This window comes from Pseudoliparis swirei, chromosome 9, assembly GCF_029220125.1.
Source record: "Pseudoliparis swirei isolate HS2019 ecotype Mariana Trench chromosome 9, NWPU_hadal_v1, whole genome shotgun sequence".
NCBI lineage: Eukaryota > Metazoa > Chordata > Actinopteri > Perciformes > Liparidae > Pseudoliparis > Pseudoliparis swirei.
This window is the reverse complement of record NC_079396.1, coordinates 26,373,414-26,392,168: the sequence shown is the minus strand read 5'-3', so window position 1 is coordinate 26,392,168 and position 18,755 is coordinate 26,373,414. Positions and strand designations below refer to the sequence as shown.

The following is an 18,755-nucleotide window of genomic DNA, read 5'->3' as shown; positions in this document are numbered from 1 at the left end:
TGTATTTTAGACACTTGTTTAATTGTATTCTTTTTTAAAGACAAAACTTCACACAGCTGTGTTTTCAAAGAGGCTCCGACCTATAAAGTGCCAGCGAGGGATTTAATATCGTGGATGATAAATTGTTTCTTCAGTGAAACATCAGATTAGTAAACAAGGTGTATGAGAGACCCCATTGGTCCTGTCATCTTTAACACTGAACAGCAGCAGAACCAGTGGCCTTGGTAAACTGACAAATATGTCACGTTAACCCTCTGGAGTCTGGGCTCATTTTCTCGATTTTACAAAACAATGTAAATTCACCTTTTAAAGGCTTTTGCATGTGACACATCCCAGTGTTTCCCCCACCATTCTATCAGGGTGAGGCCCCGCCCCCCTGTCATGTTCTCTATCGCGCCAGATTACAGCAGAAGTAATGTACGGTTCTTTCCTTAAAGACGTCTTTGTTCTTGTATTAAACTAAACGTTTGTTGTTGGTCGTCTCTACAGCAGCATGTCATTCTGTCTCTAGTGTCGTTCACTCTTCTCGGCTCTCCGTCGCGCCGCAGAGCTCCATGCCGGCGTGTCTGCGCGCGCATCGGGGCGAAAAAGAAGAAAAAAAAGTCCCCTTTCCCTTCCGCCCCGCGTCACCGACACGTCGCCCTCTGCTTCTCTGTGAATATGGAGGAGCAGACGGGAGGAAGGAGGCGGACTGCCGCGGCTTGACACTCACAGGAGTGAAACAACTTCAACGCACACCGGAAGTAAACAAAGTTGCGTTAATTGCGCTAAAATATTTTAGTGCGTTAATCGGCCAAATTAATCGCATAGATTAACGCGTTAACGCTGACAGCCCTAATAAAAATATACATAACCTCATTATCTGCATTAGTTCATACTGTCAATCATCTCAGATCACAACATCAACCTCGTTATTTCTATACTTTTATAGCCTTCAAATACGCTGGTTGTTCCTAAAGCGTTATTAATCTTTACTAAATGCTTATTCTATACTTTTAAACTATTAAAAGTATCTTGTTATTTGACAGATTGTTAAAACTGTTTCTGGTGTTTCAGCTAAAGTAAAAATTCATACGTGATCATAAAAAGATCCTGAGATGGTGAGAATGAAGCTTCAGATGTTCTACGCGTTGATGAATGACCGTTGGGCTCTTGAACGCTACACGCCCGTGGTCTCCTGGATCCAGCTCCGGTACTTGGTCACCCGGGTGTAGACCCCGGGTCGGTTCCTGCGGCCGCAGCCGTCGCCCCAGCTCACCACGCCAGCCAGGAAGGCCCGCCCACTGGGGCCGGTGACGGACAGCGGGCCGCCCGAGTCGCCCTGGGAGGACAGGTACAGGGTTACCTCCACAGGGGTCCAACACGGGGTAGCCCCAAAGACAACGTTTTAAATAGCAACAGGGGGCGCAAAGACTTCTATACAACCAGAGGAGTCGTCCCCTGGTGGTCAGGAGAGAGAATGCAGCTCTAACACATGAAGCACAGACTTCTATACAACCAGAGGAGTCGCCCCCTGGTGGTCAGGAGAGAGAATGCAGCTCTAACACATGAAGCACAGACTTCTATACAACCAGAGGACCACTTCTTGTGATTAAGATCTTTCTCTCTATCGTTGTTGTTGTGTTGTTGTTGTTGTCGTTACCTGACAGGCGTCCACGCCCCCTTTGAGGACCCCGGCACACAGCATCCTGTCGGTGACGCCGCCGTCCATCAGACTCTTGCACACCGTGCTGTTGATGATCCGAACCTCGGCCTTCTGCAGGACGCTGGCCGCGAGGCCTGCAGAGCAGAACCGGGTTAGACTCAGACTAAGTCCAGACCGAGAGCCTCTGAGACCGGGTCTCACCTCCCTCCCTGGTGGCCCCCCAGCCGGTGATCCAGGCCTCCCGGCCCGCGGGGAAGTCGTAGGAGGCGGAGGGCAGACAGATGGGCCAGATGTTCTGGTTCAGGGTCACGTTGGCGTCCAGCTCCATGACGGCGATGTCGTTGTCGTAGGTTACGGTGTTGTAGTCGCCGTGGGCGACGATCCGCCTCACGCCCCTCCTCACCGTCCACTCGCTGGTCTGACTCTGCTCATGCAGACCCAGCAGCACCTCCCATTGGTCGGCCTGGGAGTACCTGCACACACAGGTCAGAGGTCACTGTAGGAGAGGGTATAGGAAGAAGCACTTTAAAGGCATGTAGACAATGACCGTCGTACCTGTCCGCGCCGCTGTCCTGCACGCAGTGGGCGGCGGTCAGCAGCCAGCGGTTACTCAACACCGAGGCGCCGCACACGTGGCCGGTGCCCCGGACCTGGAGGCTGACCTGCCACGGCCACTCCCCCTCCTGGGACGCGACTCCGCCCACAATGCGGGAGCTCCGGTACGGCTTCGTCCCACACTCTGAACACACACACACACACACACATGAAGATATGAAGACATTGTGTGCGTGTGTGTGTGTGTGTGTGTGTGTACACACCACAGTGGTCCTCATCAGAACCGTCCTCACAGTCCGGTTCTCCGTCACACTCCGGGTTCAGTTTGCTGATGCAGCGTCCGGTTCTACAGCGGAACGTGAACTCAGAACACTGCTGCAGAACCAGAGCTGGAGAACAGAGTCAGTACAAGAGTACTACTACTAGTACTACAACTAGTACTACGATTAATACTACGCTTAATACTACAACTAGTACTGCTAACTAATTCTACTAGTTTATTCTGCAGAAGAAGAAGAACTTACATTTCTCACACCTGGACTCGTCCGACCCGTCGGAGCAGTCGTCTTTCCCGTTGCACTTGAACGCCTCGGGGACGCAGCGGTGGTTCCTGCAGGAGAACTCTCCCGCTCTGCACTTCTCTGCCGAGAGAAACACGCGACGGTGAGAAGCTCCGCCCCCTGTCGGCGGCGTGCGACCCGTCAGCGGCGCTCAGCCCACCACAGTCCTCCTCGTCCGTGGCGTCTCCGCAGTCGTCGAACCCGTCGCACAGCCAGAACTTCGGTTTGCAGCGGCCGTTGTTGCACTTCAACTGCGCCGCGTGGCAATCTGAAACACACGGCGCCGGGTCAGCCGGGCTCGGGCCGCCGGCCGACCCGGCTGACCCCCCCGTCCACGCGGCCCGGACTCACTGCACTGGTCCTCGTCGCTGCCGTCTCCGCAGTCGTTCCAGCCGTCGCAGCGCAGCGTCCGGTTGATGCACATGTTGTTGGTGCACTGGAACCTCCCGGGGCACGCTGCTCAAGGGCAAAGGAAGGGAAGTCAAGGCCGACGCTACTACTAGTACTATGACTAGTACTACTAGTACTATGACTAGTACTACTAGTGCTGCTACTAGTACTACTAGTGCTGCTACTAGTGCTGCTACTAGTACTACTAGTCCTGCTACTAGTGCTGCTACTAGTGCTGCTACTAGTCCTGCTACTAGTACTAAAGACGCCCGATTTGCAACGAAGCCGCCTTACGATTGGTCGGGACGAAGGCCTCGTACTCGGCGCTGAAGCCCTGGTCAACGTAGGACGAGTCGGAGTGGAAGCTGATGGTCATGGCGTTGCTCCGGCCGGTCACCACGGCGCTCTTCAGCTTCCTGCCACACAACCTGCGGGATGATGACATCACGCGTGCGTCACAACGGCATCATGGTGAGTCACGACGACATCACGCGAGTCACGAGGACAACGCGTGAGTCACGACGACATCACGCGTGAGTCAAGACGACATCACTCGTGAGTCACGACGTCCCGTGTGTGTCACGCCGACATCACGCGAGTCACGAGGACAACGCGTGAGTCACGACGGCATCGCGCGTGAGTCAAGACGACATCACGCGTGAGTCACGACGGCATCGCGCGTGAGTCAAGACGACATCACGCGTGAGTCACGACGACATCGCGTGTGAGTCAATACGACATCACGCGTGAGTCACGACGGCATCGCGTGTGAGTCAAGACGACATCACGCGTGAGTCACTACGGCATCGCGTGTGAGTCAAGATGACATCACTCGTGAGTCACGACGTCCCGTGTGTGTCACGCCGACATCACGCGAGTCACGAGGACAACGCGTGAGTCACGCCGACATCACGCGTGAGTCAAGACGACATCACGCGTGAGTCACTACGGCATCGCGTGTGAGTCAAGATGACATCACTCGTGAGTCACGACGACAACACGTGTGAGTCAAGATGACATCACTCGTGAGTCACGACGACATCACGTGTGAGTCAAGACGACATCACGCGTGAGTCACGACGTCCCGTGTGTGTCACGCCGACATCACGCGAGTCACGAGGACAACGCGTGAGTCACGCCGACATCACGCGTGAGTCAAGACGACATCACGCGTGAGTCACTACGGCATCGCGTGTGAGTCAAGATGACATTGCGTGTGAGTCAGAGTTTCGTGAATGAACTCTGACCTCTGGCCGTCGACCTCCACGTAGTCACCGCGGCAACGACTGCTGTCGTTTCCCAAGAAGAACTTCTGGAACTGGACCCTCACAAACTTTTCTTTGGGGGCCTGAAGAGGAAGAGAAGAACCCAGGCTGAATACCAGAGGTCAGTCGTGGTGACCTTTGCTGCGAGTGGGCCTCACCTGGATGGTCCAGACACACGAGGTGTCAGGAGGGTAGTTGGAGGGGAAGAAAGGCGACGAGAAGGAGCCTTTGTCTGCGGTCAGCGTTCCTCCACACTCTGGGCAACAGGACGGAGGGGTCAGAGGTCAGAGGTCACACGGTGCCCCTCTGATCACACAATGATCACCAAGACAGACGGAACCTCAGGAAGTTAAAGAAGAGCAAATACTCGGAAACAACTGAAGCAATTGTGCAAATGTGTGTGTATATATGTGTGTATTTACAGATCAATGGCTTCCTGCCGTACCTTGCTGGTTCACGGGGATCTGGGAGTAGTTGGCCCTGAAGCCGGGGAAGTTATTCTCCTCGCTGGTGACCAGAACCAGCAGCAGCACGTTCCCCGAGGACAGGAAGGTCAGGGACTCATGAGGGTACCCGCACTGCCTGAGGAACCACACGACAGCAGTGAAGCCACTACCGGGGTCACCCACTACACACCGGGGTCACATTAGAGTCACCTACTACACACCGGGGTCACCCACTACACACCGGGGTCACCCACTACACACCGGGGTCACCCACTACACACCGGGGTCACCCACTACACACCGGGTCCCCCACTACACCTCGGGGTCCCCCACTACACACCGGGTCCCCCACTACACACCGGGGTCACCCACTACACACCGGGGTCACCCACTACACACCGGGTCCCCCACTACACACCGGGGTCACCCACTACACACCGGGTCACCCACTACACACCGGGTCCCCCACTACACACCGGGTCCCCCACTACACCTCGGGGTCCCCCACTACACACCGGGTCCCCCACTAGGCCTCTATGCTCCGGGCCTCACTCTGTCAGGACCCTCTTCCCGATGGGGGCCAGCGAGTCGTAGATCTGGATGAAGTCGTTCTGGCAGTCGTCCTCCAGGATCAGCGTGTGGAAGTCCAGACGGACTCGGTGTCCCGGGTCGGCCCTCAGCCTCCACTGCAGGTACACGTTGGGGGGGTAGGAGGAGTCGGGGAACCCCGGGGACTGGAGGACCCCCGGCGTGCTGACGTGGAGGCTGAACGACTTCTTCACTGGAGACACACGGGCACACAGGTGATCGGACCTGTGCAAGGTCACTCAAGGATACTCAAAAGAACAGAGGTTCCTGAACGCTCCTCACCGGTCAGAGACGTCCTCGCCATGCGCGGGTCGATCGCTGTGGACACAAGACATATTCTACAATTATTATATAATAATAATATAATAGTCGAAAGAACAACTTTAACCTGAAAGTTAAAATCAAAACAAGACTACCTATATATATATGCCTATATAAATATATATAGCTATATATATAAATATATGTATGTGTATATATACCTATATAAATAAATATATATGGGTATATGTATATACCTATATATACACACACCAATATATTTATATATATATTCAAATATATATATATTTAGAAATACATATATACAGTGTATAGGCAACTATAAACATATATAATATAGTTATATATATTGATATAAACACAAATTTATAAAACGATAAATATATATAGTTATATGTATATTGATATATATACACACACATGTATGTATATATATATATAAATACGGTATATAGAGACGAATATAAATATATATGTATAGAAGTATAAAGATAAGGAACGAACTTGGTCAGTTTAGCAGCAACAACTATTGTAACTATAAACTAAAAGAAAACTATAAATATATATAGAATTATGAATATATAATTGTATATCACACTGTAACTTTATATAAATACATATCACTCTATAAAGATATATAATTAAATATCACACTTTTACTGTATATAAATATATAGCACACTATAACGATATATAAATAAAATATACATAACAATATCTATATATATATGTAGCTCAACGTAGTTAGGGAACTAGATTTTCACTTAATGTAAAAAGATAAATGTGACTTTTTTAAAACTTGTTTTGGCCGCTAACAGATTAGCACAAAGACACTTTAGAGCCCGTTAGACGGAACTGAAGCGGTTCAGCCTGCGGTGTTATTATGGGATGGCGGCGTCAGACCTCTGGAGACCACGTTGTTGACGTCGAGGGCGTCTCTGGGCCTCAGCAGCACGCGGCTCTGACGCGGCGCGCTGGCTGCCGACGGCTCCAGAGACTCGATGGCTTCGTCCAGCGCCCCCTGCTGGAGGACGTGCACGTCGAACTCCGACTGGTAGTACGCCACGACTCCTCCTCCTCCTCCTCCTCCTCCTCCCTCGCTGCAGACACACAGGAAAGAATATAACGCGCCATTTATATACAATTCATTTTTCCGAGGTTTAGCCTAGCTTAGCATGAAGAACAGCTAGCCTAGCTACCTCTTTCTGGAAGACCTTTACTTTGAAAAACCTCTGCAGGAAGTCTTGACATAAGAAAATGTTTTTATTAAGACCAAAGATCATCATTCTATAATATGACTGTACTACCTCTGAGGTACATGTAGTACTTTACACTGTACTACCTCTCAGAGGTAAACGTAGTACTTTATACTGTACTACATCTCAGAGGTAAACGTAGTACTTTATACTGTACTACCTCTCAGAGGTAAACGTAGTACTTTACACTGTACTACCTCTCAGAGGTAAACGTAGTACTCGCTGAAACAAAGCCTACATTTATATTATTCCGGTTCCAAATGAAGTAGAAGTACTCTACTTGTGTTTTAGTACTTCACCCACAACCTTCACATGTATATTATGGGATGCAGACACAGACAGCTCCCCCAGGACCTTGGAGGACCCCAAAGGACTCTGAAGGACCCTGAAGGACTCTGAAGGACTCGTACCTGAAGGCCTGGACCGTGGAGCCTTTGAAGTGTTTGGCCAGCACGGAGTTTTTCGAGTAAATCAGTTTCAGCTGAAAGACAAAAAGAATCATGAATAAATCAATAACTACGTCACGCCGTCGTCACGGCAACACACTCACCTGCCGGCTGACCAGAGAGGCCAGGTGAGTGAACTGGGGACTGCCGGGTTCTTCGTAGTCCAGCAGGAAGGGCTGGTTGTTGATCTCCATGGAGCCGATGTAGACCTTCTTCACTCTGACGTCACGGCGTACTGGACAGAAGAAAGGGGGCGGGGCCTGTTCACAAAAGTTACACGTTCTGGAATAACTGAAATATAACTGAACATGAACACATGAAGGTTCATCTCTAAAGCATGAACACATGAAGGTTCATCTGTAAAGCATGAACACATGAAGGTTCATCTGTAAAGCATGAACACATGAATGTTCATCTGTAAAGCATGAACACATGAAGGTTCATCTGTAAAGCATGAACACATGAAGGTTCATCTCTAAAACGTGAACACATGAAGGTTCATCTCTAAAGCATGAACACATGAATGTTCATCTGTAAAGCATGAACACATGAAGGTTCATCTGTAAAGCATGAACACATGAAGGTTCATCTGTAAAGCATGAACACATGAAGGTTCATCTCTAAAGCATGAACACATGAATGGTCATCTGTAAAGCATGAACACATGAATGTTCATCTGTAAAGCATGAACACATGAAGGTTCATCTGTAAAGCATGAACACATGAAGGTTCATCTCTAAAGCATGAACACATGAATGGTCATCTGTAAAGCATGAACACATGAAGGTTCATCTGTAAAGCATGAACACATGAAGGTTCATCTCTAAAGCATGAACACATGAATGGTCATCTGTAAAGCATGAACACATGAATGGTCATCTGTAAAGCATAAACACATGAATGTTCATCTGTAAAGCATGAACACATGAAGGTTCATCTGTAAAGCATGAACACATGAATGGTCATCTGTAAAGCATGAACACATGAAGGTTCATCTGTAAAGCATGAACACATGAAGGTTCATCTGTAAAGCATGAACACATGAAGGTTCATCTGTAAAGCATGAACACATGAATGTTCATCTGTAAAGCATGAACACATGAAGGTTCATCTGTAAAGCATGAACACATGAAGGTTCATCTCTTGACCATGAACACATGAAGGTTCATCTGTAAAGCATGAACACATGAAGGTTCATCTGTAAAGCATGAACACATGAAGGTTCATCTCTAAAACATGAACACATGAAGGTTCATCTCTTGACCATGAACACATGAAGGTTCATCTCCAAAGCATGAACACATGAAGGTTCATCTCTAGACCATGAACACATGAAGGTTCATCTCTTGAACATGAACACATGAAGGTTCATCTCTAAAACATGAACACATGAAGGTTCATCTGTAAAGCATGAACACATGAAGGTTCATCTCTTAAACATGAACACATGAAGGTTCATCTCTTAAACATGAACACATGAAGGTTCATCTCTTGAACATGAACACATGAAGGTTCATCTGTAAAGCATGAACACATGAAGGTTCATCTCTAAAGCATGAACACATGAAGGTTCATCTCTAAAGCATGAACACATGAATGTTCATCTGTAAAGCATGAACACATGAATGGTCATCTGTAAAGCATGAACACATGAAGGTTCATCTGTAAAGCATGAACACATGAAGGTTCATCTCTTGACCATGAACACATGAAGGTTAATCTCTTGACCATGAACACATGAAGGTTCATCTCTTGACCATGAACACATGAAGGTTCATCTCTTGACCATGAACACATGAAGGTTCATCTCTAAAACATGAACACATGAAGGTTCATCTCTAAAACATGAACACATGAAGGTTCATCTGTAAAGCATGAACACATGAATGTTCATCTGTAAAGCATGAACACATGAAGGTTCATCTGTAAAGCATGAACACATGAATGTTCATCTGTAAAGCATGAACACATGAAGGTTCATCTGTAAAGCATGAACACATGAAGGTTCATCTGTAAAGCATGAACACATGAAGGTTCATCTGTAAAGCATGAACACATGAAGGTTCATCTCTAAAGCATGAACACATGAATGGTCATCTGTAAAGCATGAACACATGAATGTTCATCTCTAAAGCATGAACACATGAATGTTCATCTCTTGAACATGAACACATGAAGGTTCCTCCCGGCCTCACAGTGGAAGTGCCAGACCAGCAGTCCGCTTATCAGCGCCACGCCGCCCGCCGCCAGCAGCAGGCCGCCGCCCACCCACAGCGCCCTCCTGCGGCCCGGCTTCTTCTCCAGCCGCGTGGTGTCGGAGGCCGGTAGGAACTGGAGGGCGGGGTCCCAGTCCTGGTCCTGCAGACACAGAGAGGGGGTTAGCTCCCTGGTGGTCTCACTAGACTCTATACAGAATACACACAGACTCTCTGGATTCTATCCAGACTCTCTAGACTCTATCTAGACTCTCTGGACTCTATCTAAACTCTCTGGACTCTATCCAGACTCTCTGGACTCTATCTAGACTCTCTGGACTCTATCTAGACTCTCTAGACTCTATAGACTCTCTAGACTCTCTAGACTCTCTAGACTCTCTAGACTCTCTAGACTCTCTAAACTCTCTAGACTCTCTAAACTCTCTAGACTCTCTAGACTCTCTGGACTCTATCTAGACTCTCTGGACTCTATCTAAACTCTCTGGACTCTATCTAAACTCTCTGGACTCTATCTAAACTCTCTGGACTCTATCCAGACTCTCTGGACTCTATCTAGACTCTCTGGACTCTATCCAGACTCTCTGGACTCTATCTAGACTCTCTGGACTCTATCTAAACTCTCTGGACTCTATCCAGACTCTATGGACTCTATCTAGACTCTCTGGACTCTATCCAGACTCTCTGGACTCTATCTAGACTCTCTGGACTCTATCCAGACTCTCTAGACTCTATCTAGACTCTCTGGACTCTATCCAGACTCTCTGGACTCTATCCAGACTCTCTGGACTCTATCCAGACTCTCTGGACTCTATCTAGACTCTATCTAGACTCTCTGGACTCTATCTAAACTCTCTGGACTCTATCTAAACTCTCTGGACTATCTAAACTCTCTGGACTCTATCCAGACTCTCTGGACTCTATCCAGACTCTATGGACTCTATCTAGACTCTCTGGACTCTATCCAGACTCTCTGGACTCTATCTAGACTCTCTGGACTCTATCCAGACTCTCTAGACTCTATCTAGACTCTCTGGACTCTATCCAGACTCTCTGGACTATCTAGACTCTCTGGACTCTCTAGTTGTGTGTTCACTGGTCTCTAGTTGTGTGTTCACTGGTCTCTAGTTGTGTGTTCACTGGTCTCTAGTTGTGTGTTCACTGGTCTCTAGTTGTGTGTTCACTGGTCTTTAGTTGTGCGTTGTGGTCTGCGTGTGAACCGGTTCCCGTAGGCGTGGTCTGGAATGTGGTCTTGGAGGATCCACACCTTCAGCCTTTGTTCGGCTGCGTTGACGTTTCTGTTTCTAAAGATCACGTTGTTGTTATAATTATGTTTATTATTATGAGGATAATAAAACTCCAGTAAAGAGTAATATATGATAGTATTACAATTATTGTTGTATTAATGTTGTCTAAATTAAATAATTAAAGTCTAAAAAATTATTATAATAATGATAATTAATCATTTAAATACAAGCAGTGTGTGTGTGTATGTATATATATATTGCTTGTAGTTTAATCTATATTAATACTTCCAAATGTATTAATTAATTATAGTGAATAACTATATATCTGAATCACAAAAAATATAAAGTTACAAAACACATGTAAGTGGGAGTAAAAGTACACTATTTACCTCTGATATGTACTACGTGTAGTACAAAGTACCTCACATGGTACTAAGTACCGCACCAGTACAGACCACATGAGTGCTGTATTCTAACGGGGACCCGCTTCAGACCCATTCAGGATCAACACGAGACCCGGTCCTGGTTTCAGGTCCCGGTCCTGGTTTCAGGTCCCGGGCTGAGGTGAAACTGACCCGCGGGCTATGACGTCACACAGGTGAGAAGCTCACCTGTCTCGGGCTGAACTTCTGTCCGGAGTCCAGTAAATCCATGTTTGCGTGAACGAGTTATTATTGTTGTTGTTGTTGTTGTTGTTGTTGTCGTTGTTGTTGTTTACTCCGTCTAGGTCTCGCGCTCTGCTGCCGCGCCACAGACAGGTGCGCAGGTCTCTCCGTGCACAGGTGCCAGGAACTCCTCAGGTGAGTTCACGGGTTGTTGGCTCCGGGTCTCGTTACCAGGTCCCGGTCCAGGTCCAGGTCCAGGTCCGGGTCCAGGTCGCGGTTAGAGTTATTCAGAAGGTCAGACCAGAGGAGGAAACAGAACAGAGGTTCGGCGACGGGACCGAGGAAACGGGCGACTGAGCGCGTGCACGAGAACACAGCAGAGACAGCAGGTCGGCCCACCTGCTGTCCCATGATGCACTGCGCGACGGGAACCTCTCTGGTTGGTTCTTTGTTCCTAGTTTTAGAACCAGAACTACTCGATAAAAGTACACGTTGTTTTACCGAGTAGCACAAGGAAAAGTACACAATGTTTGTATTCTAATGTTTTAAATGTTTTTATATATAATCCTGAGTTCAATAACATTTTAATCAATTCATATTATTACATTAAATATGCAACATGACTAAATAATAAGTACTACGTGTACCTCTGAAGTGTAGTACAGTATAAAGTACCTTAAGTAACTCTGAGGTGTAGTATTTATCTCTGAGATGTAGAAAATCGGAATACTAAGGTACAGTACAAGTACTTCAGATGTGTACTTGGGTAAAGGTACTTTAAAGTTTTACATCGACGGACTTGTACCTCATCTTCCACCAGAGGGCGCTGTCCTATATATATATATATTTATATACTTATATATATATATAAATATATATATACATATATATACGTATATCTATATGTTTGTATATTTATATACATATATATTTATACATTATTAAATAATAACTTGACTTATAGAAACATCAAGGAAGTGAAACTGACAAAGCACAGTTCTGGGTTCTGTTCTTTATTAGTGGAATGGAATATACACCTCTGTGCTTTGATGCTGTTCCCTCTCTCTCTCTCTTTCTCTCTCTCTCTCTCTTCTGGATGAAACGTGTTCTCCAGAAGCAGACACATTAATTTAATTTAAAACCCAAACAGTTGAACTCAAACTAAACGTCCCTCGTAGAGTTTACTTATGATGAAACATGAGAACGGTCGGAGTTCAGTACGGAAGCTCAAAGGAGTCAAAATGTCATTCATTTGGAAATTCTGATTAGTAATTGGAGGGAATTAAATAACGTCCGTTCATAACGGGTAATAATGACATCTTAAAGTATATTTATTAATAGCTCAGAGAAACATTCAAACCAAATGAAATACGCTGAAACGGGAGAAACGTTTCATCCATTGAACGTCTGTTCAGTCTTTAAACCGCCGGAGAAAATAGATAAAATACCTATAACGGTATCCATGCATAGTTGTGACTCATCATACACACACACACACACACACACACACACACACACACACACACACACACACACACACACACACACACACACACACACGTTGCATTCTGGCGAGAAACATGCCTGAATGATAATCTTTGTATTGATTTCTATAATCGATTTCTTCTAACACGTCTCGTGGTGCAAACACTCGTCTTTGAAAAGTCTCGGGATGGGAGGAAAACTGACCAATGAGAGGAGAGAGACAAATAAAGAGTCGCCATGCAAAAGAAGGGACTGTGTTGTGTGTTCTATCTCTTTCTTCTATACGAGGCTCATGCATGGCTCGGTTTTTATATCTCTTTTGAATTTTTTGTGTGTGTGTGTGTGTTTTTTGTGTTCGGGGATTTTGTATTTGGAAGATGCAGGTGAACGTTTATGATACAAAATATGTTACAGTATGTATGCCTTTGTCTCCTCCGCGCGTGCGGCGCCACTAGCGCTCGCTCCTGATTGGCCGAGGAGACCGACAGCGTGCAGTTCTGAAGAAAAAGGTTTGTTTTCTTTATTTTAACACATTTTACGTTCCTGAGCATTTAAATGGCTTCATCAGGGTTTTGTGTCTCTTTGTGGTTGTTTTGTGTCTCTTTGTGGTTGTTTTGTGTCTCTTTGTGGTTGTTGTGTACCTCTTTGTGGTTGTTTTGTTTCTCTTTGTGGTTGTTGTGTGCCTCTTTGTCGTCTATGTCTGTCTCTTTGAAGTCCCTTTGTGTCTTTGTCGTTGTTTGGTGTCTTTGTCGTTTTTTTGTGTCTCTTTGTGGTTGTTTTGTGTCTCTTTGTAGTCTATGTCTCTCTCTTTGTTGTCCCTTTGTAGTTGTTTTGTGTATCTCTGTGGGTTTTTTGTGTCTCTTTGTAGTCTGTCTGTCTATTTGAAGTCCCTTTGTGTCTCTTTGTGGTTGTCTTGTGTCTCTTTGTAGTCTGTCTATTTGAAGTCCCTTCGTGTCTCTTTGTGGTTGTTTTGTCTCTTTGTAGTCTGTCTGTCTATTTGAAGTCCCTTTGTGTCTCTTTGTGGTTGTTTTGTGTCTCTTTGGAGTCTGTCTATTTGAAGTCCCTTTGTGTCTCTTTGTGGTTGTTTTGTGTCTCTTTGTGGTTGTTTTGTGTCTCTTTGTAGTCTGTCTGTCTATTTGAAGTCTCTTTGTGGTTGTTTTGTGTCTCTTTGTAGTCTGTCTGTCTATTTGAAGTCCCTTTGTGTCTCTTTGTGGTTGTTTTGTGTCTCTTGTCTGTCTGTCTATTTTAAGTCCCTTTCTGTCTCTTTGTAGTTGTTTTGTGTCTCTTTGTAGTCTATGTCTGTCTCTTTGTGGTTGCTCTGTGTCTCTTGGTAGTCATTGTGTCTCTTTGTGGTTGTTCTGCATTTCTTTGTATTCCTCTTAAATATCTTTGTCAAGATGTTGTCTCTTTGTAGTCTATGTCTGTCTCTTTGAAGTCCCTTTGTGTCTCCCTGTGGTTGTTTTGTGTCTCTCTGTGGTGGTTTTGTGTCTCTTTGTAGTTGTTTTGTGTCTCTTTGTTGTCTATGTGTGTCTCTTTGTAGTCTATTCCTTCATCTTTGTGAAACAGGAGGCTGACCGAGTGACACCAGGTACTAGCTAGCTGGCTACGCTAAGCTACAACGCCTTGTTGGCAATGAATGGCGTAAATTTGCACGTCAAAGTTTGTAAAACGCGTTCGACGCTAAAGACTTCATGGATCAGCGTAAACTAACAGACCTCAGAAACGCGACAGGAGAAAACACTGACGCTCAGCCAGAGGAGCGAGGTTGAGGTCACATGGTCTCCTGAGGTCATGTGACCTCAACCACAGGAGACCAGAGCGTTGGGAACTGGTTCTGTTCACTGGCACGATACTTTTCAGATTCTTAATAGCACTTTTCTTTCCTTCCATGTACCGGAGGAGGCTCCAGGAACAAGAGGAACAATGTCAACATCTTTCACTCCTACTGCTTCTCATTTCTTCACGTTGCGCTAATGCTAACGTGTTAGCCCGATGTGACCTAGATTAAATACCATCCATTTGCATATTTTGAACGGCTCGTGAAGTCACGAGATGGCGACGTCTTGAAGCCTCATTGATGGATAAAGACTAAAGTAAGTTCTTCACGAACGCGTTGAAAACAAACCTTTTTTTCCCAGAGTGCACGGCGGCGGACACTCGCAGAAGACTTGTTGTGTTATCTCAGATTACACAACACATTCATTTCTTAGTTGCTTTACATTATGTTTCCAGCAATAATTACTGTACTTTTAAAACACACATTATTATTATTATTATTGTCATTATTATTATTCGGTTTATGTCGATGCTATTTTCCTGCTTGTTTGTAATGTTGCATATTTTATAAAGTAAAAGGCGTTCGTTCTTCGTCTGGACGTCAGTGTCAAACTGAATAAAACACTTCTGAGCTATAGCCGGACCAGACGAGCCCACGTCAGACCGGATCGATCCAGAATCCCTCATTCAACCCTCAACAGACTCCCGGTCCCGTTCAGAGTCCTTTGAGTCCAGTTCAGCTCCTGAAGGATCAGCTCAGAGTCCTGAACAGGGTTCAAGCTCAGCGTCGATGAGGTAAACGATGTTGAGTTTGGTTCCTGTGTTCCAGCTGCGTCTGGATCCTCCTTTAGGTTCTTGTGTTCTCCTACAAGCAGAACCTGAAGAGTTCCCGCTCATGATTTCCTCTCTTTCCCTTAAAAAGAGATCCTCCACACTTTCACTCTTCATCCTCTTCTGAGACATCTCGGCCCATGTCTTGAGGGGTTGGAACCTACGACCTTCTCGAGCCGACAGAGTTCCAACTCTTCACTCGGCCAAATCACCAAACCTGCAGGTTTATTTTTGGAGCTTCATTGGCCTGATACCCGTTTCCCCAACAACCAACCAACATCCAAAGAAATCCAATCAGTAGGACGCTGCTCCGGATGGCCTGGTTGTGCATATAAGACCTTTGTCACGGCTTTATCCAATCACAGCCGAGTCTGACTCTCAAACAGCCGAGTCGGTCTGACTCTCACTGTCTGAACCAACCGAACATGAGCCCATTGTACCCGTAGAGACGCAACACTGACCCAATGGAACCAATCAGCTGGTTTCAGGGGCCTCGGTGTCTTTCTTTGGGAGTCTTGGTATTGTTTCCATTGCATGAAGCCTGTTGGGGTTAAATGAATCGGGATCCGTCACGGTTCCTGTTCTAATTCCTTGCCTTTGATCCTGTGACGGCGAACCGCCATTTCGTTCACCGTGCGTCCATTAATCCACAAAATAGAGACGGGAAGTGAAAGCGACGAGCGGTCCTCTCAAAGAACGGACCAGGTCTCACCGAGCGGTGCTCCGGGTTCATGATCGAAGGTCTCAGAGGAGGTCCGGTGCTCATGGGGAGGTTTGCTCGTGGGTCTGCGGGGAGGGATCCAAAATGGGGGGTGGGGGAGTCCAGGAGGGGAGTCGCGGGCGTGGTTGGAGGTTATAAGGAGGAGATCTTGACGGTGTCGTGCGTGTAGGCGGTGGCCCGGGTGTTGCGCAGGATGCCGGGGATGGGGGCGGGCGACGGCGGCATGCTGTCGTCGGGCGAGTTGGCCGGCGGCGTGGGGATGCTGATGATGGCGGCGGTGAAGTCCGGGTCCCCGCAGTTCAGCTTCAGGTCGCTCATCGTGGCGTTCAGGCTGGAGCGGCTGAGCAGAGAAACACAGAGAATGCTTCATTTCAAACGAGGAACCAATACCAACCCCTTAAGGGGCGTTTATGCTTTGTAAGTCAAGGAGACGTCGTGCAGTGACGTGTCGGAAGTTATTTTTCAAAACACGATGAAACACATTTTTGGAAACCAGCGTCTTGATTTGTCTTCTTCAACCGAAGGAAAGTCTGCGTTTGAACTGAAAGTTTGCCGACTCATCCTGAGCCTTAACTGAAGCTACGAGCTAGCTCACAGCTAAAGCTCTAGCTGAAGCTATAGCTGACGTCAGCTGTCTGACTTTAGCTGAAGCTAGCTCGTAGCTTCACTAGCTAACTGACTGACTTTAGCTGAAGCTAGCTCGTAGCTTCACCAGCTGACTGACTGACTTTAGCTGAAGCTAGCTCGTAGCTTCACTAGCTGACTGACTGACTTTAGCTGAAGCTAGCTCGTAGCTTCACTAGCTGACTGACTGACTTTGGCTGAAGCTAGCTTGCAGCTTCACTAGCTAGTGCAGCAACAAAAACAGACTTTTCAACATCAGAAATCACTTGAAGTTTGACGAGTTAGTCGTGTGTGTCTTTGTGTACAGTTGTGTTTGTGCCCGTTTGTGTGTGTACAGTTGTGTGTCTTTGTGTACGTTTGTGGCATGATGGAGGTGGACTTCAGGGTGTTCAGCTCCTGGATGCTCCCCCGGCTGACGGACACGGTGGAGTTGGCGAGGCGCATGGCGGCTCTCCTTCGGGCCCGGCGGGGGCAGCAGCCGGTGGAGTTGTTCTGCGCCCCCTGCTGGCTGGACAGGGAGGTGCTGCAGCTGGTCCGGTAGTCCACCGACTCCGTGATGCACAGCTCGCTGTAGTTCATCTCGTTTGTGAACTCGTGGTTCTGTGAGGAGGAGAGGGGGGGGGGGGGGGGGGTAGAATCTAAAATGTAGTCTGAAGAAGCTTTAAAGGTTTTGCTTTGAAGGATTAAAAAATGCTCTGGAAAACGTTGATTTTCTATGAAAATATAAATCTGCTGAGGAAGATCATGGCATCTAAAGGTCTGAGGTTTAGACCTCGGGTCCTGAGGCGAGTCCTCACCGTGGTCTTCTCCAGGCAGTGCAGCAGGTGGTTGTGTTGGTACTCGAAGGCGGACCTGTTCTTCACGCACAGAGCCGTGCTGTTGCTGTGTCGGTCCTGAGCACAACATCAAAACACAAGCTTACACAACCGGTAGTATAAAAACTTAATTTAAAAAAAGCAGAATGCCGGAAACATTTGTGTGTGGTAGAACATTTAAGGTCACAAAGTTATCCGGTCGTGAAAAAGTTGAGATAAAAGATCACAAGATTATTTCTTTCTTCTTGATTGAGTGCAGACTTTCAGCTGAAAGAAGACAAACAGACAAACGCCTTGAGTCCTTTACTTGCCGTCCCGGCCGACCCCAGAGCCCCCTCCTCCTGAGCCCGGTCCCCCAGAGCCTCCTCCTCCTGAGCCCGGTCCCCCAGAGCCCCCTCCTCCTGAGCCCGGTCCCCCAGAGCCCCCTCCTCCTGAGCCCGGTCCCCCAGAGCCCCCTCCTCCTAAGCCCCCTCCTCCTGAGCCAAGTCTCCCAGAGCCTCCTCCTCCTGAGCCCGGTCCCCCAGAGCCCCCTCCTCCTGAGCCCCCTCCTCCTGAGCCCGGTCCCCCAGAGCACCCTTCTCCTGAGCCCGGTCCCCCAGAGCCCCCTCCTCCTGAGCCCCCTCCTCCTGAGCCAAGTCCCCCAGAGCCCCCTCCTCCTGAGCCCCCTCCTCCTGAGCCCGGTCCCCAGAGCACCCCTCCTCCTGAGCCCCTCCTCCTGAGCCTGGTCCCCCAGAGCCCCTCCTCCTGAGCCCGGTCCCCCAGAGCCCCTCCTCCTGAGCCCCTCCTCCTGAGCCCGGTCCTCCAGAGCCCCTCCTCCTGAGCCCGGTCCCTCAGAGCCCCTCCTCCTGAGCCCGGTCCCCCAGAGCCCCCTCCTCCTGAGCCAAGTCCCCCAGAGCCCCTCCTCCTGAGCCAAGTCCCCCAGAGCCTCCTCCTCCTGAGCCCGGTCCCCCAGAGCCTCCTCCTCCTGAGCCCGGTCCCCCAGAGCCCCTCCTCCTGAGCCCGGTC

General features: G+C 47.8%; 2 protein-coding genes across 3 annotated transcripts in view; both read right to left on the bottom strand.

Annotated features, from left to right (window-relative positions):
- LOC130199891 (suppressor of tumorigenicity 14 protein homolog) lies at window positions 1-11,862 on the bottom strand. Of its 2 annotated transcripts, XM_056423732.1 has the most exons (19): window positions 11,505-11,862; window positions 9,629-9,791; window positions 7,538-7,668; window positions 7,398-7,468; window positions 6,635-6,831; window positions 5,732-5,767; window positions 5,414-5,642; window positions 4,861-4,997; window positions 4,574-4,671; window positions 4,398-4,498; window positions 3,445-3,578; window positions 3,112-3,216; window positions 2,921-3,028; window positions 2,725-2,841; window positions 2,464-2,589; window positions 2,201-2,384; window positions 1,847-2,118; window positions 1,643-1,779; window positions 1-1,321 (listed from the first exon to the last, which is right to left on the bottom strand). In XM_056423732.1, exons 1-19 carry the CDS (start codon window positions 11,544-11,546, stop codon window positions 1,160-1,162), a joined length of 2,550 nt encoding a protein of 849 aa, XP_056279707.1. In that variant the 5' UTR covers window positions 11,547-11,862; the 3' UTR covers window positions 1-1,159. The 2 variants fall into 2 exon arrangements, with proteins under 2 accessions (XP_056279707.1, XP_056279708.1); XM_056423733.1 differs by lacking the exon at window positions 11,505-11,862 and having other exon boundaries at window positions 7,538-7,693; window positions 9,629-9,692.
- A 936-nt stretch (window positions 11,863-12,798) lies between these two features.
- kcnd1 (potassium voltage-gated channel, Shal-related subfamily, member 1) overlaps window positions 12,799-18,755 on the bottom strand; it is a 37,067-nt gene continuing 31,110 nt past the window's right edge. The window contains exons 6-8 of the mRNA XM_056423739.1: window positions 17,733-17,828; window positions 17,291-17,535; window positions 12,799-16,651 (exon numbers count right to left, since the gene is read on the bottom strand). Of these exons, the coding sequence (XP_056279714.1) occupies window positions 16,444-16,651; window positions 17,291-17,535; window positions 17,733-17,828 (549 nt within the window). The 3' untranslated portion in view covers window positions 12,799-16,443. The remainder of the gene's footprint in view (window positions 16,652-17,290; window positions 17,536-17,732; window positions 17,829-18,755) is intronic.